This window comes from Mirounga leonina, unplaced genomic scaffold (genome assembly GCF_011800145.1).
Source record: "Mirounga leonina isolate KUSES-001 unplaced genomic scaffold, KU_Mleo_1.0 Mir_94, whole genome shotgun sequence".
Taxonomy (NCBI): domain Eukaryota; kingdom Metazoa; phylum Chordata; class Mammalia; order Carnivora; family Phocidae; genus Mirounga; species Mirounga leonina.
The window spans coordinates 40,407,229-40,433,631 of record NW_023270855.1 but is presented as its reverse complement, the minus strand read 5'-3'; the positions used below and the strand labels follow the sequence as shown (position 1 = coordinate 40,433,631).

The following is a 26,403-nucleotide window of genomic DNA, read 5'->3' as shown; positions in this document are numbered from 1 at the left end:
AGGTGACAGTGACCCGAACCAGAGTCCTCATTTGTGGCAGGGCCCTGGCCGCTCGGCTCTCCACGTCCTCCTCAGGCCCTGTACGCGGCACCTCGGTTTTCCCGCGTGGTTGTCATTTTACCTCCTGGGGCCTGTACGTGCCCCGCTCTCCTCCCAGCCCCTGGGCGGCCTGGGGCCTGTGGCAGTCTTCCAGCCTTACTGCAGCAGCCGGGCAGATTTCTTTGGGAGCTGTTCCTCTAAGGGGTTCCTCTCTATTGGGAGCATGAGAGGTGTCCAGTGAGTAGTGCAGGAGGAGAATGTGACTTCTGACCTCCCAGGCCCGGGGCTCAGAGACCGGGAGTTGCCGAGTCCCTCGTACACCCTCCCCTCTCTCAGTCTGAGGTGTTGCCCAGATCCTTACTCAGGGCTGGGCTTCTTGGGGTTGACGAAACAAAGTTGGGGACCGTAGGGGCCTGAGGCATGTTTAGAAGGGTTTCTGCCCCAGAGGTCCCCCTCCAAACCTGGGGAGGGGGGGCGGGGAGAGACAGGTAGGTGGCCACGCTTCAGTGTGTCCATAGCCATAGGCCGAGTGGCCCTGGAGGGCGGCAGGGCTCTGGGTGCATTGGGACGAGGGCCCCAGAAATGCGGAAGCTTCTGTGAGGCTATGGGAAGTGCACGCACGTCGCTGGAGAAGACAGTGGCAGATGACAAAACGGCGGGACGCGGGGGGGGGGGGCCTGTGGGGTGAACCCTGAGCGCCTGCGAAGGCGCCTGGACTTTGTCCCGGTGGCAGCGACCGCGGGCAGCTGAGCCCACGGAAAAGGGCTCGGCGGGGCGGGGCTCGGGAGCGAGCTCCCCCCGCCTTCAGCCGCCAGGGGGCGCCGCAGTCCGTGCCCGGCCCAGCCGGGCTGGTCACGGACGCTGACGTCAGCCGGTCCTGCGGAGGCCGCGGGGCACAAAGGCAGCTTTGTGGGGCAGCGACGGCTCCGCGCCCGCGGCGGGACAAAGCGGCCCGGGCCGGGGTCGGCGCCGCGGAGGCGGGGAAGGCGGAGGGTGGGAGGGTGGGGCCGAGCACCCAGGACCCCGCCTCCGCACACCTGCCAGTCCCCGCGCGGCCTCAGGGCCCCGAGTGTTTGGCAAGAGATGAGAGGCTGTGGCCGCCGGATCGGAAGGAGATCAACGTCCCCCAGCCTCCGCTGCCGCCCCAGTACCTCGGGCCTTTCCTGCTACCGCTGCCTCCGAGACTGAGGGCTGAGGGCCGGCTGACGAGGAGAACAGGATCCCGCGCCCAACCCAGGATCCCTGCCTTCCTTCGGCGGTCAGGCCTGGACCCCGCTGAGCCTCAGATATGCGGGCGGGGCGGGAGCTCCGGGGGAGCCCCCCCCCCCCCCCCCCGTGAAGCCCGCTCAGCAGGAAACCGCGCCGGAGATGGTTCCTTCCTTCCCTCCTGAGGGGAACCCCCCCCGCACAGAGGGACCATTGAGGGGCCGGCATTGTCTGCCAGACGCACCCAGGGCCTCTCTCCCTGGGTGGGCCCTGCAGGATTCTGGCCAGGATCCCCTTGTACCCAGCTTGCAGCGGGTCCGGGTTGGGTCCTGGCAAGCAAGGCTTCCCTGGGTGCAGACAGCTAGGCCCCCACCTGCCTTCGGCCTTCCTACCCCTGGTCTGATTTGGAGGCCATAAGGCCCCATTGTCCCAGCACTGGCGGGGGCGGCCTTTCAATTCTTCCTTGTCTTTGGCAGTTGGGAAATTCCCAGCCTTGGGGGGCAGCTGGGGATGGCAGGGGTGTGGGGGGTGGCATCCCAGGTATCCTACACCCCAAAGGGAGGGACTCCATGGGGTTGACTCCTGGGGATCCCCGACTGCCTGGAGCGTTCCAGGGGCTGAACCTCATCCCTGGGAGCAGCGGGGTGAGGGCGGCCAGAGAGATTCAGTGCTCCCTGGCCCTGTGTACCTTGGAGTACTCCCAGCTTAAGAAGGCCCATCTTTCTGGCCCCACCCATGGGCAGCGGCAGCCACGAGGCCTGGGACTCTTAGATAGGCAGAGCTAGGGAAGGGACCCAGGCTCCTGCTTCCAGACTAAGCTTGTGGGTCCCAGTGTGAAGTGGGCTGTCACCAGCCGGTGGAGACCTCCACGAGGCCCATCCACCTCTCAGAGGGCCCACCCCACTCCAAACAGTTGCTCAGGCTACTGATGTGGTGGCAGCCTTGGTATTTTTAACCCATCAGCAGGGTGGGGAAACAGCTGGGAAGAGAGACAAGCTCTGAGAGCCAGAGGGCTTAGGAGGGCAGGATCTAGGGAGACCCTGTGGAGAGGAGCCAGTGGGCAGCTCAGGTCCAGGCCCCCCACAACAGGTGGGTGGAGGCCAAGATTCGAGGTGCAGAATGGGGAGGCGACCCATGAGATCTGGGACCTGTGACGCTGCAGGGGCTGCCAAGGCCTGGAAGAACACCTCACCATGTTCCTGGGCAGCCCCACGGTTCCTTCTGATGTCAGGCAAACCTCCTACTCCCCACCCACCCAGGGCCCCTCATATTATCCCCCCACAGACCCCATCCCAGACCCAGAATGCCAGGCCAGCCAGGACGCTGGAGAACACAAGCCCTGACTCCAGCCACCTGTTCTGTGGCATGGTAGGCCAGGTCCTAGCTGCCCTGGGAGTCAGGGAGAGGGCAGGAACAGGATCGTAGCTTCTCGTGGTTGACTTCTGGGTTCAGGCTCACTCCCAAACAACTGAGCCCAATCTTCCTGTCTATTGCCCTGAAAAGAGATCCTGGGGGCCCACATCCCTGTCATGGGGCTACGCATTCCCCTAACCCCTCTTGGACACCCAGAGGGAAAGCCAGCCCCCACCACACATCCAAGGAGGGCATTGGGCCAGGTGGGGTACGTGTGCAGCTATGTGACAGCGAGTGTGTCCATACTTGCCAGCCACTTAGCTCCTCGGTTAATAACGGTGATGGACACCAGGGCCCAAGCGGGCATGGATCACTTTTTCTCCGTCTTGGTTTCTCCCCTTGCATGAAATAAGCCCCACAGGTGATCTTACTTAGGAGAAAAATCAGTTTGATGTCCCTTCCCATCGACTCTGCTTTCCAAACTCATTGTGGGTGGAGAGAGTCAAGGTCTGAGGGGCTGGTGCAGGGTCAAGTAGGGACTTGATGTGTCCCTTGTCCATCAGTCTCCCACCGCCCCCCTCCCCACCCCACCGCCCGACTCAGCAGGCCCAGGAGGGTGGAAGGGCTTCCTGCAGGTGTTCTATCTCCTCCCTCCCTGTACCTGTCCTCTGCCTGATGATAGCCACTGGGGGACCCAGAGGCCTGCAGAGAGGCTTGAACCTGGGTGTTCTAGGCATCTGGGGCTTCACAGAGGAAGGGACACCGACGTGACACCAGGAAAGTTGGATACTGAATGGGAAAGAAGAGAGTCTAGCAGGTGACAAAGGGGAGGGCCTAAAGTGTGGCGAGCACAGCCCAAAGCAAAGTCCTGGCAAAGAAAGAGCTGCTGCTTCCCCAAAATTGGGTGCCTGGAGCACTGGCGGGGTTGGCTAAGGCTGAGCCTGGGAACCCCCAAGCTCCAGCGAGCTCTCTGAGGTGGGGGGCGGGGTGCTGCAGAGGGGAGGCATTGGGAGGAGGAGTGGCAGAAAGACCACAAGGGCACAGCCTGGGAGTAGGGTGAAGGGGTCAGGCCACAAGCTGCTGAGGGAGGAGGCGGGGCCTTGTCCGTCTAACCGGGCAAAAAGTTCTCCCTGAGATCAGGGCCTCTGGGAGAAGGGATGGGCGCTTGGCCCCTGCCAGGGCTGGGTTGGAGACTCGGAGGAAGAAGACTGAGGAGTGCCCAGGGGTCGGGGAGGGACAGAGGTTCAGGTGGAGGGTGGAGGCAGTCATTGTGCTGGGGGCTGGGGCGGGGGCACGGGTGGGGGGCACAGGAGAAGAGCCAAGCCCGAGAAGGGTTCCGGGGAAGCCGGACCAAAAGACGCAGCAGTGAAGGGTGTGCCTGGAGGCCCAGGATGCGGAGGTGGCACCAAGAGCGGACCCCTGTGTTCCCCCACCCTGCACCCAGCTGCGACCGCAGGGCAGTTGAGGAGAGAGATCCGAGAGGTTCGGTGTCTCCCTAGAGACACACAGCTGGGAGCAGCAGTCGCGATTCCACCCTGCTCCTCCCAGTCTACTAAGGGGGGCTGATCCCTGGGGCAGGTTCGCCCCCACCCCAGCATCCAGAGCCCCCCAACTCACACTCCTGGGCAGCTGTCCCCCGAGCCGATTAAGGGAAGGTAGCACGTATGTTAATATATGTTAATAAGCATGGAGTGCCACCCCAGTCTACTTTGGCTGCATTCCTGGCACCCCCCTCCCACACTCCCCTAGGCTGTGGAGGAGGGGAGAGGGAGGCTCCACCCCCCCGCCCCCCCGCCCTTCCCCCCCCAACCCTGCTGGGCAGTGAAGAAAACAGGAGCAAGAGGAGAGCTGTGATGTGGCTGGTGGGGGGGGCTCCCCCATCCCAGAGGGGCTGACTTCAGCCCAGGAGGAATGTGCAGGAGGCGGAGGGCTGGGGCGGAGCGGGTGGGGGTAGGGCCACAGCCAGAGGCCCAGGGTTCCTGGCGGCCCCTCCCTCGGCCCCTCCACCTCAGCACGGACATGGCCCTCAGAAGGGAAGGGGAACGGGCAAGGAGGGGAAGAGCTGATCTTTCCAAAAAGGTGGGCCAGGGGTCCCCGGGAGCGTGGATTCCAGGCTGGGGGTGCGTGGGGGAAGGGCTCTAACCCCATTCCCCAGGAGATCTTCCCGGGGTGGGTAGTGGACTGTCAGGGAAGTCAGGCCTCAGGCTTCCCTGGGCCCACCCCCACCCAATGCCTAAGTCCTCAGGGTAGCGAGTCCTAGTTCCCATGTGGCCAGAACTAGAAAAGGTTATGACGTTGGAGTCACCAGCCTTGATGGCTAAAGCAGGTGCGAGTGGGGAGCCAAGGCCTGACCCAACCCAGGCTGGGCACTGGGAGGGCTGACGCTAGCCTTCCTCAGATGGATGTCCTACCCCAGCCACACCACCTAGAGTCCAGGCAGAGGGCAGGCCTGGCTGGTGATGAGGAGTCAGGAGGGGGGTGGTAGGATTTGGCATGACAGTTCAGTTATTTCCAGAAGGAAAAACCAAGGCCTTGGAAGGCTGTGGCACTGACAGGTAGCATCGGGGCAAGAATCCAGGCAGGCCTCTGCCCGTGGCGACCCTGGCAAAGTGGAGAGGCCAGGAGTCTGAGGTGGCCCTTGGGCTGGGGTGCAGGTAGGAGTAGGGACCCCAACTGCATTCCCTAGTTTGCTCCATTCTGTCAAGACTCAGACCCAGGCTGCCTGATTCCAGAATCCTTTGAGACTCCCGGAGTACAGCGTAACCCACAGTCAATGACGCTGCTCCTGGAGGGCTGCCTCTGTGAGGTCCCCACCCAGGGTCTGGCATACGCTTGGACCTGCGGCTGAGGAGCAGAGAGAACTTGTGGGGACAGGGACACTTGGGCTCCCAGCCCTGCAGATCTCCCTTCCTGTCCCAGGGAAGAGAACTCATCCAGGGCAAGGAAAGCAACACAAAGGGCTCAGGTGGGCAAGGGACAGCCCCAAGATGCTGCAAAAATGGTGTGTGGGGGGGGGTCCTGGTCCCGCTTTTCAGTATGGATGTGGGGCTGGGAGGGAATGAAACAGAGACTGGGACCCTGAGCCTGAAGAACTAAAAGCAGTGGGGGCAGGTAGGGGGCACCCCGTGGGGGTGGGTGGGGACCTCAAAGGAACTTGCTGATCTTGGCTGCTAGGGTGGAAAATTGTAAACAGCTGAAGAATTTTGTTCCCTTGCGTGGGGCCAGGGGAGGCTGCCCAGGTCCAAGGCAGAAGCTGGGAGGAGAAAGAGGCTACGTCCCGGAAGTCCAAAAGCTCAGGCTGGGGTGCATCCTTCCACTCCCCCTCAAGGCTCCTGGTCCTCCCACTGAGCCCCTCCCTTCATCTGCCAGCCAGCCAGCCAGGCCAATCCAGGAACACTGGGTCCTGAGACTCAGGAAAGCAGGGCACGGCCCCACCCTGGCTGGGCACAGATACTGTTACTCCAGGAGAGCTGGGGGGAGAGGGGCCACAGCCCTTGAAGCCTACAACCTTCCTCACTGACCACTGAGGGGCTGCCAACCAGCCTTGGGGAGGTTGCAGGAAGATGCCTTTTGGGGGGATTGAGGACTGAAAGCCCATCTTCAAGCCCTGAACGTTCGCCCCGTTGACCTGAGGGCCCCATTCAGCCATGGTTAACATTCGGCCCTTTCAGAGTAGACCCCTAGCAGTACGAATAGGGTCGTCCACCAGACTCAGCTTCAGGCCAAGATCCCAAGACCCTTCCCAGCTGAGGCCCCGAGGTCCCATCCTGAGTCACCCAGGTCACACAGAATGCCCCTCACCTCCCAGCAGAGATGCAGGACCGCCTATCAGGAGGGGGTCTCTGGATGGGCCTCCATCCTGCCGTGCAGACGTGAAACGTGTGGGCCTCTGCCATCTGCTGACTGCCTGCCTGGCCCTCTCCTCCCGCCCCAACTGCTGCCATCCCAGCCCCTGCCAGCCAGGTGGTGGCAGCACGAAGCGGCTCAAGTGGTGAGGAAGGCCTGGGGCGGAACAGGGGGCCCATCAGACCTCCACCCGAGAACCTCTTGCCCGGCCCTCCAACCCTCCCATCCCAGCTGAGCCCCTCACTACCCGCCTCCAGCTCTCCAGCTGTGTCGGGACAGGTGAGGACCTCGAGTCCCCTGGACCTACTGTTCCTTCTGCCTGTTCCCAGAGCCATCTGGGGCTGGGGAGGGGGCCCCCTATCTGGCTTCTTCTTCTTCCTGCGCCTTGCCTGGCCGCCCTGGGCTGGGCTGGACCGCTGTTGGGCGCACCCTATTGCCCTGAGGCCTGACAGGGAAGGGGTCGCCCCTCCCTTGTGCCCGCTCCACTCTGGCCGGCCCACCAACTCTGCTGACCCAGGCTGCCTGCCTGGTCACCCGATCCACCCCGTAAACTTGACGGCGCGTGGGGCGGCGGCCGGCTTGGTGGAGGCGGGGGCTGCTCCTTAAAGGAGCCGTCAGAGGGTGCCCCGCGGTCCCCAGGCTTCTCCCCTCCTCCAGGGCGGGTGGGGCTGGGGTGGAGAGGCACGGCCGCCGGAGTTCTGGTGGAGTGTGGGAAGGCAGCCGGGTTTCTGTGGCATCGCAGAGCTCACGGGCTCGGAAGCAGTGGCAAGTGTCAGTGGAGGGACGGCGGGAGGTGGGAGTCCTAGCCCGGGAGGGGTCCGGGAGCTGCGGAACTGGGCAGGGGCTTGGGGGTGGGGAGCGATCTGAAACGTGCCTTGGCAGTTGTGCCCCTTGCTTGACGGCACCCCAGGACCTTGCCCCATGCCAGGGCTCCTGTGCCCAGCACCTGCCCAGCCAGCTCTGGGAAGGACGAAGGGCATTGTGGCCAGATGCTGGCTCCACGGAAGGGGTTCAGGGGAAGGGCTCTGGCGCAGAGGTGGAGGGGCTCAAAGATGGGGAAGGCTGAGGGCGAAGGCAGGGGAGGGAGAGGCGCGGAGGCGGGGGAGGCCCAGAGAGGGACGGGCAGCTCACCTGCAGTGTGGTAGAGAGGCTGCCTGAGACCCCTGGCTCTCCCCCCACTTGATTCCTCTTGGGTCTGAAGTCTGAGCTCACAGAATTTCTGCGTAACCAGCCCCTTCCAGGCTTGGGTGGGGAGGGAGAGGTCAAGCGCGAAGCTGGGGCTGCTATATCCAAGTAGGAGCCACCTCCAAGGCAGAAGCGGAGGCTTCCGTCCAGCCCAGGGCGGGGGCACAAGCCTTGGGGCTCCTGCACACACTTCTTCCTCGGAGGAGGGGCTTTCAGGCGAGTCTCAGAGTTGAAGGCAGTGATTGCCGCTGTGGTTGTATTTGCTCACCTGCATGTCCAGAGAGACGCACACATGTGTGCGTGCACACAATCGCACACACACACGTGTATGACACATGTACACACGTACGCAAAGTGCACACGCATGCCATGTACCTACACGTGTAATACAACACTCGTGCCACACGCGGTCACAGGCATGGACACACCTGTCTGCATACACACGCGCGCACACATACACACACGCACACACACATGCACGCACGCACACAAAGCGACCCTCAGGAACACTCAAACTCACAGGCGCCCACACCATTGGCCCCAGCTCCAGCCCCAAAGGTGCCTCTGTTTCTCTGTAGGCCCTGGGTCCACAGCCACCACCGAGGCCTGACTCCCTCCGGCCGCTCTCACTTCCAGGACTGGCTTGTTTTGCTCATCGCACAGGGCGTCCTCTGAAATGACTGCACTGATCTGAGTCCTTGTTGGCATTCTGCCCCCTCCTGCATGGGGACCTTGTCTGTGTCCCCCTGTGTCCCAGGCTGGCGTGGGGTAGGCGCATAGAGTTTGTGAATTAATGCCTGTGTGTGTGTGGGGGGGGGTTCCTGGGGAGGGTGACGTGGTGGGGCGGGCGCCTGCCAGTGTGGGGGTGACCCCGAGGGTTTGCCCAGCGTGGGTGTGTCTGTGATTGTGGCCAGGCAGGGCACACTCTGAGGGAGGGGAGAGCTCGGAAGTGGAATGCGACCCCCCAGCCTCTTTCCCCTAGGGGCTGTAATCTGATCCCTGGGGACTCCCCCCCCCCCCCCAGCCTCCCGCCCTCGTCCTTGCTGCAGCTCCTTCTCTTCCAGATCCTGGGGCAGAGTCCAGGGCGGCTCAAGGCTCCTCCACACGCGCCCGCTGAACCCGGAGCACCCTGAGCCGCCAGGATGGGGCGGGCCGGGGCGGCCGCCATGATCCTGGGCCTGGCCCTGCTCTGGGCGGCAGTGCTGGGGGATGCTAGCCCCAGCCCCCCACGCCTTCGGCTCTCCTTCCAAGGTAGGTGCACCTGGCAGGCGGGAGGGCTCAGCTCAGGGTGGGCAGGAGAGGGGCCCAGTGTGGGTAGGGGGCACTGCGTTTGCTGTTGCCCTGTGCCACTGGCCCGGGTGTGACTGGGGGCACTCTCAGGCCATCTCCAGTTAACCCTGTCCTGGCCTCAGCCCCCAAACTTTCTGCGCGCACATTCTCCTCTTGCTTTCCCAGGAAGACCCCTTCCGTTCCCACGGCAACAGATCCTGCCTGTGTCCCATCCACGACCCACCCCCAGGGAAGCTGAGGTGTGGTGCCCGCCAGAGCCCCCTTCCCACGCCCCTACGCGGGAGGGCGGTCACCGGTCACTAGGCAGTGGCATCTCACTGAGCTCAGGCTGGTGGCAGAGAACCCTCAGCCCGACTTTGGGTTTGCAGTTCTGGCTTTCCAGACATGCTCGGCCTCCCCTGGCACCCTGGCCTCCCCCGGCACCCTGGCCTCCCCATGCGCCCGCCTGCAGACACTGCTTGTCCAAGCTTGCCCGAGGAGTTCAACCTGCTTTCCCCTTGGGGGGTTGCTGCACTGCCTACCATGGAAGCTTCACACATGGGTGGGCCTGTCTTCACGAGTGTAAACTCACACACGTGTAAACTCACATGTGTGTGGGCCAGGTCACATGTACAACCATGATCCGTGAGAGTGACAGGCAGGGTCTCGGGGAAGCTTCCAGCATGGCTGGCAAATCCTCAGTGGTGTCCCTACCCTGCAGAGCTCCAGGCCCGGCACGGTCTCCGGACCTTCAGGCTAGAGAGGACCTGCTGTTACGAAGCTTTGCTGGTGGATGAGGAAAGAGGACGCCTGTTTGTGGGCGCCGAGAACCATGTGGCCTCCCTCAGCCTGGACAATATCAGCAAGCGGGCCAAGAAGGTGCCAGGGACCCCCAGCCTCGGCGTTTCCTAGGGAAAGAGCCCCAGGACCCCACTCCAGACTGCTTGGAGAGACACAGGGGGATGGGCCCCCTGAGAAGACACCCTCTGCTCAGAGACATGCAAAGGCCCTGACCTGTGTCCCCTTCCCCCCGACCTCCTTGCAGCTGGCCTGGCCGGCCCCCGTGGAATGGCGAGAGGAGTGCAACTGGGCGGGGAAGGACATTGGTGTGAGTGCCGGCTGCCGGGGGTGGGAGTGGGGAGGCCAGCCCCCCGCGCTTTACAAGACAGCAGCACTAAGACAGAGGCCTGCCTGTTCTGGCTGGGATGGGGGCAGGGGGTCGAGGTGGCTGAAGTTTGGAGGTAGTGACTCAGGGTGGAGGCTCATGTGATTCTTCTTGGGGGCCTCTGAGTCATAGGGGGCAGTACAGGCCTATGCTTTTCCATGCACCCCTTATGGTGAGAGGTGGGCTGGGCTGGTCACCAAGGGCACGCAGGTCGCTGCGGCCCATGTTGGTGCTTGCCTGGACTGACGCAGAAGAGAGGAAGGGGTGAGGTGCCACTGGTGAGCTGGGACCCCTTAAGCCTGCCTCCCTGGGGGAGGCCTCATTGTCCCTGGCCCTGCCCGCCCACTAGACTGAGTGCATGAACTTCGTGAAGTTGCTGCACGCCTACAACCGCACCCACTTGCTGGCCTGTGGCACAGGGGCCTTCCACCCAACCTGTGCATTTGTGGAGGTGGGCCACCGGCTGGAGGTAAGGCCAGATCTGGGCAGAGAGGGAGGCTGGGAGGTGAAGAAGGGCCTGAAAGGAACAACTGCCCCCTGCCTCCCAGGAGCCCATACTCCGGCTGGACCTTCGAAGGCTAGAGGACGGCAAGGGCAAGAGTCCTTATGACCCGAGGCATCGGGCTGCCTCCGTGCTGGTGGGTGAGTCCGAAGGCTAGGGCCCCTCAGAGACTCTCAACCCTCCTGAGAGCCCCAGGGATCCCCCATGGCCTCACTGACTCCCAAGGAGCTCCCAGAGCTCTCCAAGCACCCCCCGACCCCACCGAGAGCCTTCAGATTGGCTGAACAGCGCTCGCCCTGTCTGCAGGAGAAGAACTGTACTCAGGGGTGGCTGCAGACCTCATGGGCCGGGACTTCACCATCTTCCGCAGCCTGGGCCAGCGTCCAAGTCTCCGGACAGAACCACACGACTCCCGCTGGCTCAACGGTGAGAGGCTGGCGGGGCTTTTGGGAGGGGCCCTCATCCCCAACAGGGTAGGTGCCGAGTAAGGCCCATAACGGAAGTGAGCAGTGGGTGCAGCCGGGTCTCACTGTACCTACCATGCGTCAGTCCTGTGCCAGGTAATGGGGTTGCAGGGCAGACAAGATGTGTGGCCCGCACCCTCTTTGAGTTCACAGAACTCAGAACAAATACATCATAAGATCGGTTCCAATGGCCGCGAGACTGGTGAGTGCACAGACAGAAAGGGAAAAGGAGACCAGGTGGGAGAACAAGAGAGGAAGCCCCTCTGCTGACGAGAGGGGGTGAGCTAATTCCCAAAGCACAGCAGGATTGAGGGAAAGGACAACCAGTGCAAAGAACCCCGGGTAGGAAGAAGCCAAGGAACAGACAGACCCATGAGAGGAGAAAGGAGAAGGGGTCTGCGCTGTCAGGGTCCAAGTCATTTGTTCTAAGAGTGAGGGGACCGAGCAGAATGGGGGCATCTGCTTCCTGCTCAATAGGAAGATTCATGAGTGCGGGTACAACTGATCCGCCATCTCCCTCCTTTCTTGGCCCACTGGCCTGGGGAGCTGTCAGGGGCCAGGGCAGAGGCTTGCTGTCCAGGTAGTCTCGGTCTCTGCTGCCCTCTCGTGGCTGCTTCTTGACTCACAGGTCCTGATCCTCTGGATCCTGTCCGCGTGCAGTGCCATCCATCCCAATGAACTTGGTCCTAGAGACTGGGTGCTCAGATGCCGCCCCACAGGCTTCTGGGGGCACCAGAGTTAGGAGAGGGAGCGTATGGGTCCCACGAGTGCAGGGCCAGGACCTTGCTGACCTCACACCTCCTGCCGCTAGAGCCCAAGTTTGTCAAGGTCTTTTGGATCCCGGAGAGCGAGAATCCCGACGATGACAAGGTCTACTTCTTCTTCCGGGAGTCGGCAGTGGAGGCTACACCAGCGCTGGGACGCCTGTCTGTGTCCCGTGTTGGCCAGATCTGTCGGGTGAGGAGTCCCTGGGCCACATCCGGTGACCGCGCCCCTGCCCTTTTGCCTCTCTGGGCCTCCGCCTCATGCCCTCTGTGTGACCCTGCAGAATGACGTGGGCGGCCAGCGCAGCCTGGTCAACAAGTGGACCACATTCCTGAAGGCGCGTCTGGTGTGCTCTGTGCCAGGTGTCGAGGGTGACACGCACTTCGACCAGCTCCGTGAGTGCCCGGAGTGGAGGGTGGAGTTGGGGAGAGGGAGCGCAGGGGCCCAGACCCAGGAGCCCGGCCGCCCGGAGGGCTGTGTGCCCTCCCCCAACTAGGCCCCTTCCCCACAGAGGATGTGTTCCTGCTGTCCTTGAGGGACCGCTGGAGCCCGCTGCTCTATGCCGCCTTCTCCACATCCAGGTGAGGGGCACGAAGTCGCGGGCGGGGCTGGCCGGCTCTGCGGGGCCCCTCACTCTGCTCATGCCTTCGCCTACAGCACCGTCTTGCGAGGCTCTGCAGTGTGCGTGTACAGCATGAACGATGTGCGCCGTGCCTTCCTGGGGCCCTTTGCACACAAGGAAGGGCCCCTGCACCAGTGGGTGTCCTATCAGGGCCGTGTCCCCTACCCCCGGCCAGGCATGGTGCGTAGCCCCAGGATTCCCACCACAACCCACTTAAAGTCTCAGGGGTGGAGAACCTGGCCTGGGACCTTCTTGGTGAATGTGGTTTCTTCCTCTTGTTTGTTATCCTTGGGTGGATAAACATCACCTTCATCAGGCAGGGCTTCTAAAAGAAAGGCCACATTTCCGCCTGAGACTCCCAAGGGCAAGGCTGGGTCTTCTCCCTTCAGATTCCCAGGGCAAGGCTCTGTCCGTTAGCACCCCCACACACTCCCAGTTCCTGGAGGTCTCTTGTGGGCCCACCAGACCCTCATACCCACATCCCTGTCGCGCCTCCTCCCCACCGCTCAGTGCCCCAGCAAGACCTTTGGCACCTTCAGTTCTACCAAGGACTTTCCTGATGACGTCATTCAGTTTGCCCGGAACCACCCCCTCATGTACAATTCGGTCCTGCCCGTGGGTGGGCGCCCTCTCTTCCTACAAGTGGGTGCCGGGTACACCTTCACCCGGATCACTGCAGACCATGTGGCAGCTGCTGACGGACACTACGACGTCCTCTTCATTGGCACAGGTCAGTGTCCTGCCATGATCACCCATTAAACCCAGTCTAGACTCTGGCCGGTTACTAGAAGCTGCCCCTGTCCAGTCTCACCTCCACATCTTTGCCTAGGTTATGCCCCCATCTCCTTCTGGATGCTGCTCTTATTGTTGCAACCCACATTCTTCACCCACCCAACCATGCTGAGGGTAAAGGCCTCAGAAGTGAGGACACCCCCAGCCCCTAGCTATCAGGGAATGCAAGGAGTCACTCACTCCTCATCCTTGCAGATGTTGGCACAGTGCTGAAGGTGATCTCGGTCCCCAAGGGCAGCCGGCCTAACGGGGAGGGGCTGCTCTTGGAGGAGCTGCACGTGTTTGAGGTGAGGCCTAGCTCCCCCCGCCCCACCAGCCTCCCTGGAGTAACCCCACCCCACTGATCCCTGATCCCAGCACTCCTCCTCCCTCTCAGGACTCAGCTGCTATCACCAGCATGCAAATCTCTTCCAAGAGAGTAAGTGACCAGAAGGCTTGGGGATAAAAGGGACCCAGTGCGTTCCCCGGGTGCCCCCACCCCCACGCCTCCCTTGGTAGTTCGAAGCCCCGGGTTTGAGTATAGGTTCTGCCTTCGCTAGACTGCGTGACCTGAGACCTCAGTGTTCCCATCTGTCAAGTGGGGTAAGGGATCTCTGCCCATGGGAGGCGGGCACAGGGCTGCCTTTGGTCAGCCCGGAGCCCCTCGTGCCCCCTAGCACCAGCTGTACGTAGCCTCGCGGAGCGCGGTGGCCCAGATGCCCTTGCACCGCTGTGCTGCCCACGGCCGCGCCTGCGCCGAATGCTGCCTGGCACGTGACCCTTACTGCGCCTGGGACGGGGCCGCGTGCACGCGCTTCCAGCCCAGCGCTAAAAGGTGGGCAGGGTCGGGGGCGGGCCACCCGGAGTCCTTTGCTAAGCGAAGAAGGGCTCATGGAAATTCCATGTTGCCCCCCCCACCTCCCCGCAGGCGGTTTCGGCGGCAAGACGTGAAGAACGGCGACCCCAGTACGCTGTGCTCAGGGGGTGAGTGCCCCAGCTGCCCCCACTTCTCGGCCTTTGAAGACGCCCCATCCTGCCCTGCCCTGCCTGACTCTGACAAATCCCTTGCCCTCCCCAGACTCGTCCCGTCCCACACTGCTGGAGCGGAAGGTGTTCGGTGTGGAAGGCGGCAGCGCCTTCCTGGAGTGTGAGCCCCGCTCGCTGCAGGCACGAGTGGAATGGACCTTCCAGCGCGCAGGGGAGGCGGCGCGCACCCAGGTGAGCCTCCTGCCGCTCCCCTCCTCAACAGGCCCTTGTCCCGCCCCTACATCCAGGAGAGGCCCCGCCCTAGCCAATGGGGCCCTCGGCCTGCTCCCACCTCTAGACCACGTCCGGCCCCGCCCAGTGAGACTCCGCTCAACCAGGCCCCTAGGTCCAGTTTGGTCCCTTTACCTGCACTCCACACCCTGTTGAGGCCTCATTCCGTCTCACCCCCAACCCCATCCGAGAGGAGCCCCGCCCCCGCCCCGCCTATTGAGCTCCCTGCCCCCCTCCCCCCCCCCGCCATGTGCAGGTGAACCCGCCCCGTACGGGGATCCACTTTTAGACCACCGGTCCCAGTGCACCCAGTCTCCAGATGTGCACCTGCGGGCGCCCTTTCCTGCTCCCGCTCGGCCGCCTCTCCTGGCCCGGCCTGGAGCCGGGTTTCCCTGTTCCCGACCCTGACGCCCACGCCTCCCTCTGGCCCGGCCCGCAGGTGGCTGTGGAGGAGCGCGCCGAGCGCCTGCCGCGGGGGCTGCTGCTGCGCGGGCTGCGGCGCGGGGACTCAGGCGTGTACCTGTGCGCCGCTGTGGAGCAGGGCTTTTCGCAGCCGCTGCGTCGCCTGGCGCTGCACGTGCTGGGCGCCGCGCAGGCCGAAAGGCTGGCCCGGGCCGAGGAGGCTGCGCCCGTCGCCCCTCCGGGCCCCAAGCTCTGGTACCGGGACTTCCTGCAGCTGGTGGAGCCGGGCGGCGGTGGCGCTAGTTCCCTGCGAATGTGTCGTCTGCCGCCCGAGTCTCGCCCACCGCCTCCCGAGTCGCGGAGGAAGGGCCGAAACCGCCGAAGGCACGCCCCCGAGCCGCGCGCTGAGCGGGGGCCGCGCAGCGCCGCGCGCTGGTGACTCGGCCTCCACGCTGGGCACAGGGAAGGAGACTCCAGGCGGGAGCGGGAGGACGGATCCTGGGGGACGCACGGCTAGGGGGCCCGGCACCCTGGTCCCTGGCCGATGGAGACACCGACCCACCGACCGACAGGCCCTGGCCGCGGGGCTGCCTCGCCGGCTTATTTATTAACAGAGGATAACCCTTGAATGTAGCGCTGGGAGGGGCGGCCCGGGCCGGGCACAGGGTCCTGCTGATCCTGAGGAGGCAGAGAAGCAGGGCTCCAGAGCAACGACCTGGGCGGAGGAGGTGCCCGGAGTGCCCACCCCGGGGGAAGGCCCTCCTCCCTGGGCAATGAGCAGAAAGCTGTGAACAGGCTGAGCGGTGGGGGGTGGGGTGGGTCAGGCCGATTGTACTAATGCAATAAACACATTATCAGCCGAAGCTGGAACGGCTCCAGCGCACAACCCCGGGTGCCAGGTCTTGCTGTGTGGCCTTGGGCAACTTCCTCGTGGTCTCAAGACCTCAGTTTCTGCTGAGGATGCTGTGGGGAGGACTAAAGATGGTTTTCATGTGACCGAGTGGATTCTGTGGGGCCTTTTGGGGTCCTACTGATATACACAGTGTATTCTGAATAATAGGATTTCTTGGCTGAGTGCTATGAAGAAAATGAAATTTGGTGATATGTAAAATAACGTGAGATAGCATCAATGAGGGGGTGACATTTGAGCGAAATGACAAGGAGCCAGCCATGGGAGTATCTGGGGGCAGAGCATTCTAGGAAGGGACAGCCAGTGGAAAGGCCCTGAGACAGAAACAAGGTGGCTGTGTGTCAGGAACATTAAGGAGGCCAGTGATACAGTGAAGTGATGGATTTGGGATGCTTAAGGAGGTAGAGCTCATTGTCTTGCTTTGTCCCAGTTGGGAGGGAGGGCCTTAGGGGGTCCCATAGCAGAGGGTGGGCCCTAAACCTAGCCACTTCCTCCCTTCAAGGGTAAGTGATACCATGCCTCCTCACACATTGGTGACTTGTATACCCTTGGAGAGGAGGAAGGATCTAAACTGCATTGTGCTAAGGGCTTCCGACATGTGGCTGTATTTCCATTCTCATGTGTCCCGTGCCAGGGAGGAACCATTGTCATTCCTGTTTTACAGATGAGAAAATGGAGGTCAGAGAGGGGGCAATCCCTTACCCAAGCTTGTAAGCTTATTAATAGAAATCCCAATCTTCAATCTAAGTTTGCCCACTGACCAACATGAGTGCCTGCGTGGATAGGTGTGTCTCCGCCGCCCCCTTTGGGGGCCCTCATGGCCCGGGCTCCAGTTATCCATCACCCCAATCCCTGGGGCCAGCAGGTCACACGGATATAGGTGCTTGTCCATTTGTTTGGAGTAGAGATGACCCAACTTGGAGTAGGGGTCTTTGGGGGTGGAGAGGCACAGGTCTCAGCTGCCATGTGGGGCATTGCTGGAGGTGAGCATGAGGCAGCTTGTCTGGATAAAGACACCAAGGCCTATGCATATATGGGGGTGGCAGGGTTCCCCAGGAAAGACCCTGGACACCTGCATGAGTGGAGCTCCATCACCAGCTAGATAGTCCAGGCTGGCCCATGTGGGTCACTCCGCCCATTCCCGTGGCTGAGAGCTGCCCCCTCTAAATATAGCCCAGTGGGCTGAGCTCAGGCCTATTTTGGGCCCAGGCTGGGAGGTGGCTAGCCTTCCCCAGGCTCTGAGGAGCCACCGCTGCCTTCATCTGTCCTGCTACTGGGTGTTATTACCAGCCCCCCAACTGCCCACCGCGTGCCATGCCTGAGGAGACCCAAGAAGGTAGGAGAGGATTATGGGGGAGGGCAAGGCCCCAGTCCTGTGACCCCGTGAATCACGGAGCAACCCTGCCCCATCCCGCTGACCTCACTTCCTTGACTAGTCATCAATCACCATGTCCCAGCATGAGTAAAGGGACCTGCCCCCCATGCATGGAGAAAGGGCTTACCACGTCTGGAACCCCACCTCCCCCTCGGGCCCTGCCTGTCTCCCTTGCTAAGGACAGGGAGGGATTGGGGGGAGCCACCTCGTCAACTACAGGCCGTGTCCAAGTGGGTTGTGGGCAGGGCAGACGCTGGCCGGTTCAGCTCTTCATTCAGGGAGGAAGCTGGGATCCGTCGGGCCTCGGTCCCAGGAAGCATTTGCGCATGTGGCCCAGAGACTGGGAGTGGATAGATCTCTGGCCTCCTCTGACTTGAGCCTAAATGGACCCAACCATTAGTTGGGATCCCTTGGCCTGGCTCTACTGATAGCTAGTTAAGACTTTAGTGGCCACTCCCCTAACTGCCCCCCTGCATGCAAGAAGTACCGAGGCTCAGAGGGGCCAGAGCAGGGATGACCAGCTGCTCCCTGCTCCAGCCTGGCCCAGCTGGCCAACTCCCTTATCACATATTCAACATTTCAACTGGATGGGGGGCGCCTAGCCTCCAGTAGTGGTGGGGGATGTTTGCCTCCTTTTGGGATCCTAATAACGATGTTTACCACGTTTTTCCTGGGAATGAACAGAAACCAAGTTCAACTTAGAAAGTGTGGGGAAGGGGCGCCTGATTGGCTCAGTCCGTTAAGTGGCCAACTCTGGATTTCTACTCAGGTCATGATCTCAGGGTGGTGAGACTGAGCCCTGTGTCAGGCTCTGCGCTCAGCAGAGAGTCAGAGCCTGCTTGAGATTCTCTCCCTCTCCTGCCCCTCCCCCCACCCGTGTGCACAGGCACACACTCTCTCTCTAAAATAAATATAAAAAAAAAGTGTGAGGAAGCAGAGCCAAGTGCAGAGAGGAATTTAATATGACCCCCAACCCATCACCCAAACATGACTGGCAGCATCTCATTTTACTTTGGGACACGTCAAGGGCCAGTTTCAAACAAATCACAAAGGCTGAGTTACTGTTCTGAAAGTGATAGAGAGTCCAATCACCCCTGCCCCTATCAGAAGGCATTCCCTCAATGCCCCCCCCTACTTTGTTATCTAGCATCCAGCTGGGTATCTGGAGATTCAAGGGGCCAAGATTTAAAAAAAAAAAAAAAGGAAAAGACGTAAAATATAATTTTTAGAAATCACAAAATACTTTTGATGGGTCTAAAAATAAAGTAAAATCACAAGAAAAGTACAGAGACCCCAGTGACTAAGTGGGCAGAGGCTGGGAATGGATAAGGAAGGCACTTTAGGCAAAGAAACCCCACTGAATAGGTCAAAGGCCTTTCCTCATCTCCCAGTTTGGCAAACATATGTGTACACATGTATGTATGTAATTTTTCTTTTTTTTTAAGATTTTTGGGGGGGGGCACCTGGGTAGCTCAGATTTTTTTTAAAGATTTTATTTATTTGTCCGACAGAGAGACACAGCGAGAGAGGGAACACAGGCAGGGGGGAGTGGCAGAGGGAGAAGCCGGCTTCCCATGGAGCAGGGAGCCCGATGCGGGGCTCGGTCCCAGGACCCTGGGATCAGGACCTGAGCTGAAGGCAGACGCTTAACAACTGAGCCACCCAGGCGCCCCTGTAATTTTTTTTTCAATGAAAAAGCCTAATGGTGGCGATGTACCCTTCTGGGGGCTATGGACAGTCATTCTGAAGGACGGTCTGATGACGGCTTAAAGAAAAAGCCCCTGCTCTTTAAGCCAGTAATTTTGCTTCTAGGAATCTGTCCTTATTAACGATTAGGAAATTGGGAAAAACCTTCATACTCACTGATGCATGTCCTTTCCTCGGGGTTATTAACTTCTGAAGGGAACTGGAAACAACCTAAATGCCCAGGCAGCCTCAAAGGGAGGCCTCAGAAACATGTGCGACAGCTTGATAACAAAGGCAGGTCTCCTGTTAGGATGTTGAGCGAAAACAGCAGGAACAGCAGGGTTCCCAGAAGTACAGCTGAATCACAAATCTCGTGGAGGCCGTTAAAGCAGAGCTAAGGCCACAAGAGACAAGCGGCACCCAGCTAGGAAGGGGCTGCTTCTGCTGGGCATGCCAAGGTACCAGGCCCTGGATCTGGCCTGATGGCTAACTCGCAGGGTCTGCAGGGAAAACTGATAGCATCAGAGGCAGGGAGGAATTTCATGCGCCATGGGTTTAGTCCTCCAAGGCTGGTAAGTTCTTGAGGAATGCCTCAAAGTCTTTGCGGTGCTTGGGAGCAAACAAAAGTGAGCAAGTCAAATGTGCCTCCTGCTACTGTGGGTGTTAACAGGCCTGTGGGGTTCTGAGGTCATCCTGGCTCCACATCAAGGGTCACTCCTGAGCTGGGTTTCAGGGCATTTGGAGCCAACGTCCCTTTGTCCTTTCCCATCTTCTCTGAGTCCCGCTGCTACTGGAAGCCACCTCAAAGAAGGGAGGGGGGTGACCTGCTGGCTGAATCAGCCCTGCACTGTCCCAGCAGACACCGTGGCACTGACACCGAGCCCCAGGAGCAGGGCGCCACTGGCCCCCAACCACATACAGGAAGTGCGCCTGCACCAGGTGGAGTCCATCAGCGACCTCCACGGCGGAGGTGAGCGGGGCAGGGCAGCGGGACAGATGTACTGGGAGAGGGGAGGAGGGCAGATACGACCCCTATCCTCCTGATGCCCCATCTGCCCCCCAGGTTCGCTGCGCCCCTACCCGGCCGAGGCGGCGCAGCCATGGGACGAGCTCCTGGGCATCTTGCCACCATCACTGTGCGCCCAGGCTGGCTGCGGCCCCAGGCAAGGCAGGGGAGGCGTCCTGGTGCTGCTGGCTCTGCTGGCGCTCAGCTGCCTGGCGCTCGCCATCCTGGCCGTCTACCTGAGCGGTACGGGGGGCCAGCGTGGGAAGCAAGTGGGAACCGAGGGCAAGGAGCGGGGACCCGAAGGTCCTTCTGCACGGTCAGAGGGGGCAGCTGCCCGCTGAGGCAGCAAAGGGTGGGGAGCTGGGGGGCGGCCCGCGGTCTGATAATCCCCCGCCCCCGCCTGTCCCCAGTTCTGCAGAGTGAGTCCCTCCGCATGCTGGCGTACACCCTGCACACCCAGGAGGAGACGCTACTCAAACTCCGGCTTGCCAGCCTCAGCCAGCTGCGGAGGCTCAACTCCAGTGAGGCCCAAGCACCCAGCTGAGATACCACTTAGACCCGGGGCTTAGGGGGGTGTGGGGGGGGGGGGCGCGGGAATAAAGTGGCCAAAGCAGGTTTCTCCTTACCCATGGCTCCACACTGCTTCCTTGGTGAGGTTTTGTACAAGAGACTAACCTGACCCCTCAGCTACCCGCCTCTCCTGTCTTCAGGCCAGGCCTGGCCAGGTTTTCTGGTGCCAAGGCCCTGCTTTGGGTGGCCCAAGGTCAGAGGAAGCTACACCAGCCTCCTGGCTCCTTCCATGGCCTGTCAGCAGCCTCTGGCTTCCCGCAGACAGCAGATTTAAGTCTAGAAATAGCTGCCCCCACCCCAGTTGCCCAAACTCTGCCAGGCCTCCCAGCGGGGGTCCAGCCGCAGCACTCAAGCAGGCAGAGCTCCGAGTACAGGGAGGAGGGCCACCTGAGGAGACGGGCTGGGAGGGCAATGGTGAGATGGAGATGGTGGGGGGAGGCCCAGGGCGGTGGTGGGTGGGAGGGCAGGCAGAAACACCCAGAGCTAAGGGCCACAGAAGGCTGAGCATTCAGTTTAATTATCTCTAATAATCTTTAAAAATCAGCATATAGATCCATTCCAGGTAGCCTCGTGTCCCCGCCTGTTTTGGTGCCGTTTGTGCAGATGCCATCCCCCTCAAGGAAGTGGGTCATCCCAGAGGAGCAGGGCCCGAGAAAGGAGAGAAAAGGAGAGCCCTCCTACTGTGTGCCCCCCAGCTCTGGGACAAGCACACATCTGGCCGGGCCTGGGACAGGGCGGGGAGAGGCCACAGCGCCGTGTGCAGGGGCAAGGGGCCAGGACCCCGACTGCCCTGGCCGCCAACCCCCCTCCCCCCCACCGCCGTGTCTGTTTTTGGTTTTTGTCATTAAAAAAATAAAGCGCCAATTCCTGGCAGGGACCAGTTGTTGCAGTGTCTTCTGTTAAAAACGCAGGCGCGGGCGCGCACGGTCTCCCCTTCCGCCTCAGACGACGTCGGCCCGCTTGTCCCGCACGCGGCTGCGCGCCTTGGTCCGCGCTTTGAAGGCAGCAGCGTTGTACAAGTGCTGGAGCGGGGGCAGGAGTGAGGCTCCGGTGAGCCGGGGAACGGGAGGCCCGGGCCCTTCCCCCCAGCCCCTGCAGAGCTCCGGGCCTCGAGGCCATGGGAGCGGAGGGAAGAGAAAGGTGCCCAAGGGTGCAGACCTTCTCAAAACGTGAGATCTTGCAAGCCTTCAGGGCAGTGGCATCCAGCACCAGCACGGGGCCCAAGCCAAAGATGTCACGGAGTAGCTCGTTGTTCTGGGGGACAAAACGGGCAGTGAGCTCAGGCTGGTCCAAAAGAGCCAAGCTGGGTACCCCCTGCCTGTCCGTCTTCCCACCTGGAGGTGGTGGTGCATGCCCGATCCCAGCACGTCCTTGAAGGCGGCATAGACACGGCGCCGGGCCCAGCTGTCCACATAGAGCACCTCGAGGCCAAAGCGGACAGACTCTTCCTCACACTCACCGCCCTGCAGCGTAGAGGGACCCACAGACTAGGGCTTGGCGGCGGTGTCCGGGGAGCACTCTCCCCAGGACACACGTTCTCACACGTACCTCCACGAAGTGCAGCACGGCGCGGAAGGTAGAGCGCTGACGCCGGCGGTCAGCCTTGGCGCGGTACTTGTTGCTGTCGGTGGCCAGGGTCCGCAGGGCGCTGCACAGGGCCTCCATGTCCTCGTACAGGAAGTCCTCCTGCAGTGCGAGCAACGGAGGGTGTGTGAGCGGGGGCCCAGGCTCTGCAGGCTCTCACACGGGGCTGCCCAAACCCTTCCTCTCACGGAAGAAGTGGCTTCCTCCTCCGCCTGGTCCCCCTGAATCCCTTCTTGGCCCCTAATGGGCCAGACACCCCTGCTCAGAGCCCCCACCGCGGCACCCGGTGTCTGAGTCTGTGTTAGGGCTACCTCCCCTCCGTCATGACCTAAGGCTGCCCTATCTCCTGCGGCGTCCCCTGCCTCCAGCCTCGGTTGGCCAGGTGGTGTCAGGAGGCCCCCTCCCTTCCCTTCCCCCCACCCCCCCTCACACCTCAAGGTCCCGGGCAAGCTCAAAGAGCAGTGCGATGGTCTCGCCGGCAGCGATTCGCAGGTTCACGCTTTCGCTGGACAAGAGCTGGGGCAGCCGGGGCAGCTGCCTGGGGAAGGGGCAGGCTGAGCTACGTGTGGGCTGGGGGGCCTCGTCACCTTTCCCCTCCCACTCGCAGTGAGCAGTCGCTCTTACCTGTCCAGGATGTGGCTGACATGGGCGCTGGGGCAGACAGTGAGGAGCAATGCCCAGGCCTGTAGGGCAGCGCAGAGCAGGCCATGCAGGCTGGCAGAGACCACGGGGGCCGTGGAGCCACCCACACCACAGGACCGGCTGAAAACGCTTTCCAAGCAGTTGAGGCAAGACACCAGGTCCTAGGGACACAGGGAGCCAGTGGGAATGGCTCAGGGGCAGAGCTAGGGTCTAGATGCTCTATTACCTGTGCCCAGAGACCACTTACCTGGACATCGGCAGCAGCCACATAGCACCCCAAGCCAAGAGCAGAAGCGCACTGTGGGAAGGGGGGCAAAGCCATGCCACGGTCAGAGAGTGAGCCTGGGTTCCCGGCCACAGGTCTCACCCTCAGAGTAGGGGAGCCTGAAGGCAGGTGGAACCCACCTCCTTTCTGCTCGGGGACTAGGGGAGGGAGAGTGTCACCGAGCCTGAAACACTCACGTGGAGCCGGGCAGCAGGGCTAGCTGTGCCGTCACTGAGCACAGACACCAGGAGGGGCTGCAGGCTGCGAAAGAACTCCTCGCCCTTGGGTCCAGGGCCCAGCTGCACACACAGCAGGCCTAGCACGGCAGCGGCCAGCGCCTGTTCCTCGCCCTTCCCTGCAGGAAGGCTTTCCGGTCAGCCCATGTAGCAAGGGTCAGTACCCAGCCAGTTCAGGTCTCCCATGAGCCCCCAGGGCCCAACCTTTCTTGAGGCACTTTTCCAAGGCATCGGCCAGGGTGAGGCGGCGCTCCAGCAAGAAGTCAGGGAGTAGGCGGGATGCCAGGGCCAGGCGAAGGCTCTCAAGAGCACCCTGCCGGGTCTTGGCACTGGGGGATGAAGAGAGGGGACCTTGTGGGCCAGCCCTACTGGGTCACACTTGGCATGGGCTGAGCAGGGACACGGGTGTGGGGGTTGGCTGGCAGTCAGGGGTACCTCTTATCTGTGAGGCAGTCCACATACTCCTTCAACTTCTCCTCAAGGTCTTCCTGCTGGCCCTGCTCATCCACGGCATCCCCCCCTGCAAGGCCAGCTGGTCAGCCCTGCGTCTTGCCCTACCCCAGGGAATCCCCACAGAGTCCCTGCCGAACTCCCACCCGCTCTCACCAAGGCTGTCCTCTGCTGCGGTGCTAAGAAGGCTGGGGCATTCACTGGTGGTACTGCGGGCCTCACTGACGGCCTCATCCTCACTCGAACCTGAGTCAGCTTGTGTCCTGCTGCGGGCACCTGGGGAGGGTCGAACACACTTGTGGTAGCACTTGGCCTGCCTCCATTGATGAGTGATGGCTGGGGGGGGGGTACCTCACCCAACCTCATAACCCCACAAGAATAGAATCCTGCCCCTCTCACAGATAAGAAAACAGAGACTGAGGTGGGAGGCACTGGGGTTGATGCAGGGGACATTAAGCCAGGAAGGAGAAAGGGAATGAGGTCCATCAGCTGGAGAACATCAGGCACAAGGCCCAGCCTAGGAAAACCCGGCAGGCTTGGTGAGTAGAGCCTCCCTGAGACTACAGCCTGCTTTAAGAAGGAGACTGTGAGCCTGGTAGAGGCAGAAGGGGCTGCAAAGGCCCCACCTAAGCCTGTGGCTGAGCCTGGAGTGGGGGCATTTCTAGGCAAATCCTGGGGGAGCTCAGCCACTAGCCCAGATTATGCCTAAAAATGGCCAGGGCAAAGATCAGGGGCTTAATTGTAGGATTTGTATATATAGAATATATACAGACACAGCGTTCAAATTCCAGCTCCGTATCTTTTTTTTTTTTTTTAAGATTTTATTTATTTATTTGAGAGAGAGAGAATGAGAGACAGAGAGCATGAGAGGGAGGAGGGTCAGAGGGAGAAGCAGACTCCCCACCGAGCAGGGAGCCCGATGCGGGACTCGATCCTGGGACTCCAGGATCATGACCTGAGCCGAAGGCAGTCGCTTAACCAACTGAGCCACCCAGGCGCCCTCCAGCTCCGTATCTTAAAAGGGGTGTAACCAAGTCAAATGTCTAGCCTTTACCCCCCTCAATTTCTTCATCTGCAATACAGAAATGCTAAAAGACTCTTTTGGTATAGTAAGTAAAGACAATAACTAAACAAGCAACTAGTTATGGCTCTTCTGTGGGCCAACATCACCTATCTGCCCTGGGGCAGAAGCCCAGCTCCTAGTGGATGTGGGTGACTGCCCCAGGCTTTAAGCATACTCTCTTCTGGGCTCCCCCTTGACCATCCCAGGCCTTTAGCCCTGGGTGAATGGACATACACAGCACCCTCCTAACCCTGGGAAATGCAGAAAGTGGAGTGGCCCCTGACCGCATGAGTCCCAGAAAATAGGTAAACACAGGAGAACGTCAGGGTCAGCAAAACGTACACTCCTGTGTGTGGGTTCTGCCCAGGGCCAGGGGCTGACTTTGGCAAGGGCAGCTGCTGCAACAGAGCCCCAGATGGGTCCGGTCACCAGACTGATCCCACTTCTCAGGAACTAAATACTCCACGTGCCTGCTGGACAAAGTCCAGCACGCATGCAGGTCTCTGTTCACCTCCTCTCTTACTACCCTAACCAGTCAAAGCAGCCCAGCCTCCCTCATTTGCTCCCTCCAAATGCCAGGCCTTTGCACAACTTTTTCCCTCTGCATAGTGCTCTCTTCTTCACCTTCTCACGATTCACCCAGAAGCCCCTCCAGGATTCCTTGGTTCCTAAATCTGGGGCTGGCACCATTTAATGAACTTGTCCCCCAGCACCAGTCCTTCTGGAATGTCGCTACCCTCTTAGATATCCCCACACCCAAGTCCTATTAGGGTCGTGGCCAGGTCTGAGCTGTGCCTAACAGGCACCCCATTCCTGCAGAGTAAACATATGTGTTTACTGCACCAAGACACACTCCTGTTCGAAGCTGATAAGTCTCCTGCCTCAGGCTCCAGGGCACTCCCCAACCCTCTCGTGCCAGGCCCACCAAAGCCGGACTATTGCAACTTCCCCATCGCCGCCCCCCCTCAGTACTCCCCGGCAGGCTAGGCCTCCCACCAATTTCCTACTCCAGTCCAGGAAAGCACCAGGGAGTGGCGAGGGGGCAGGCTTCCTGCTCTGTCCAGCGGTTTGTCCACCACAGGAGGCAACTGGGGTGGAGCGGCAATGGGGAAAACTGACGCGGGGAGGCGACCACCGGTTTAGGGCCGGTAACGTGAGATCCTGAGCCGCAAGGAGTGCGCTCAAGTTGGACACCCACGTGGCCGCTGCCTCCTGGGGCACGTGCGGGCCGCTGGGGAGCTGCGGGACGCAGCGCCAGGTTGGTCGAGGCAGGAGTCTCTGCCCAGGACCCTCCAGGACACCGACAAGAAAGCCACGCAGGACCCCCGCTCGCCGTTCATTAGCAGCTCCCCACTTACCCGCTCCGCGGCGCTGGCTGCCCTTGCGGGGCGCGCTGCCCTTACGGGCGCGGGGCATGCCGGGAATCAGGAGCGCGGGCGCGCGGAGGGCGCGGGGTCAGGGACCCGGGGGACAAGGATTCCAGACCGGCAAGACGCCGGTCGGTGGGCTAAGCTGGGACTTGGGCAGACGACGGGAGCCACACGCCACACGCGACACCATCTTCGCGAGGCGCCCCGCCCTGCCAAACGGGTCGGGGCGCCCCGCCCTGCTAAATGGGTGGCCGGGAAGGCGAGTTCTTGGCCATTGGGTTCAGGCCCACATCCACGCGGACAAAACTACTAATCCCAGGGGGCTGTGCGCGCAGATGACCGCAGGCCGGCTGAGCGCAGAGCACCTCGGGAATTGTAGTCTACTTCAGAGACCCCAAAG

General features: G+C 61.4%; 3 protein-coding genes across 14 annotated transcripts; 2 read left to right on the top strand and 1 right to left on the bottom strand.

Moving 5' to 3' along the window:
- Positions 1-1,510: 1,510 nt before the first annotated feature.
- On the top strand, positions 1,511-15,733 carry SEMA3B (semaphorin 3B). 10 transcript variants are annotated; one of them, XM_034997975.1, is made up of 20 exons: positions 1,511-3,415; positions 6,407-6,723; positions 8,208-8,397; positions 8,694-8,880; positions 9,620-9,777; positions 9,944-10,006; positions 10,413-10,532; positions 10,612-10,705; positions 10,872-10,991; positions 11,841-11,986; positions 12,078-12,189; positions 12,306-12,375; positions 12,452-12,596; positions 12,927-13,146; positions 13,404-13,495; positions 13,585-13,626; positions 13,865-14,022; positions 14,116-14,171; positions 14,266-14,405; positions 14,884-15,730. In XM_034997975.1, the coding sequence occupies exons 4-20, from the start codon at positions 8,772-8,774 to the stop codon at positions 15,283-15,285; spliced, it is 2,247 nt and encodes a 748-aa protein (XP_034853866.1). In that variant the 5' UTR covers positions 1,511-3,415; positions 6,407-6,723; positions 8,208-8,397; positions 8,694-8,771; the 3' UTR covers positions 15,286-15,730. The 10 variants fall into 10 exon arrangements, with proteins under 10 accessions (XP_034853866.1, XP_034853870.1, XP_034853871.1 ...); XM_034997979.1 differs by lacking the exon at positions 1,511-3,415 and adding an exon at positions 4,486-4,677 and having other exon boundaries at positions 5,304-6,723; XM_034997980.1 differs by lacking the exon at positions 1,511-3,415 and adding an exon at positions 4,488-4,677 and having other exon boundaries at positions 6,410-6,723.
- A 1,213-nt stretch (positions 15,734-16,946) lies between these two features.
- Positions 16,947-20,448, top strand: LSMEM2 (leucine rich single-pass membrane protein 2). Of its 2 annotated transcripts, none has more exons than XM_034996767.1 (4): positions 16,947-17,092; positions 19,677-19,787; positions 19,881-20,066; positions 20,234-20,448. In XM_034996767.1, the coding sequence occupies exons 1-4, from the start codon at positions 17,071-17,073 to the stop codon at positions 20,365-20,367; spliced, it is 453 nt and encodes a 150-aa protein (XP_034852658.1). In that variant the 5' UTR covers positions 16,947-17,070; the 3' UTR covers positions 20,368-20,448. The 2 variants fall into 2 exon arrangements, with proteins under 2 accessions (XP_034852658.1, XP_034852657.1); XM_034996766.1 differs by having other exon boundaries at positions 19,674-19,787.
- Positions 20,449-20,888: 440 nt separating this feature from the next.
- IFRD2 (interferon related developmental regulator 2) lies at positions 20,889-26,231 on the bottom strand. 2 transcript variants are annotated; one of them, XM_034996764.1, is made up of 12 exons: positions 25,992-26,231; positions 23,727-23,846; positions 23,556-23,640; positions 23,325-23,449; positions 23,082-23,239; positions 22,867-22,917; positions 22,602-22,780; positions 22,410-22,515; positions 21,942-22,079; positions 21,728-21,856; positions 21,552-21,647; positions 20,889-21,415 (listed from the first exon to the last, which is right to left on the bottom strand). In XM_034996764.1, the coding sequence occupies exons 1-12, from the start codon at positions 26,047-26,049 to the stop codon at positions 21,335-21,337; spliced, it is 1,326 nt and encodes a 441-aa protein (XP_034852655.1). In that variant the 5' UTR covers positions 26,050-26,231; the 3' UTR covers positions 20,889-21,334. The 2 variants fall into 2 exon arrangements, with proteins under 2 accessions (XP_034852655.1, XP_034852656.1); XM_034996765.1 differs by lacking the exon at positions 22,867-22,917.
- Between the last annotated feature and the right edge of the window lie 172 nt (positions 26,232-26,403).

What these genes read in the sequence shown, in the direction of transcription:
- SEMA3B (XM_034997975.1), top strand. Translation starts at nt 8,772, where the DNA reads ATGGGGCGGGCCGGGGCGGCCGCCATGATCCTGGGCCTGGCCCTGCTC. An exon ending in TCAGCAAGCGGGCCAAGAAG is followed by an intron (nt 9,778 to 9,943) that starts GTGCCAGGGACC and finishes ACCTCCTTGCAG; the next exon opens with CTGGCCTGGCCGGCCCCCGT. An exon ending in CGTCCTCTTCATTGGCACAG is followed by an intron (nt 13,147 to 13,403) that starts GTCAGTGTCCTG and finishes TCATCCTTGCAG; the next exon opens with ATGTTGGCACAGTGCTGAAG.
- LSMEM2 (XM_034996766.1), top strand. Translation starts at nt 17,071, where the DNA reads ATGCCTGAGGAGACCCAAGAAG. An exon ending in GCCTGAGGAGACCCAAGAAG is followed by an intron (nt 17,093 to 19,673) that starts GTAGGAGAGGAT and finishes GCACTGTCCCAG; the next exon opens with CAGACACCGTGGCACTGACA. An exon ending in CAGCGACCTCCACGGCGGAG is followed by an intron (nt 19,788 to 19,880) that starts GTGAGCGGGGCA and finishes TCTGCCCCCCAG; the next exon opens with GTTCGCTGCGCCCCTACCCG.
- IFRD2 (XM_034996764.1), bottom strand. Translation starts at nt 26,049, where the DNA reads ATGCCCCGCGCCCGTAAGGGCAGCGCGCCCCGCAAGGGCAGCCAGCGC. An exon ending in TGGCTGCTGCCGATGTCCAG is followed by an intron (nt 22,781 to 22,866) that starts GTAAGTGGTCTC and finishes CTGTGTCCCTAG; the next exon opens with GACCTGGTGTCTTGCCTCAA. An exon ending in AGCTTGCCCGGGACCTTGAG is followed by an intron (nt 22,080 to 22,409) that starts GTGTGAGGGGGG and finishes CTCGCACTGCAG; the next exon opens with GAGGACTTCCTGTACGAGGA.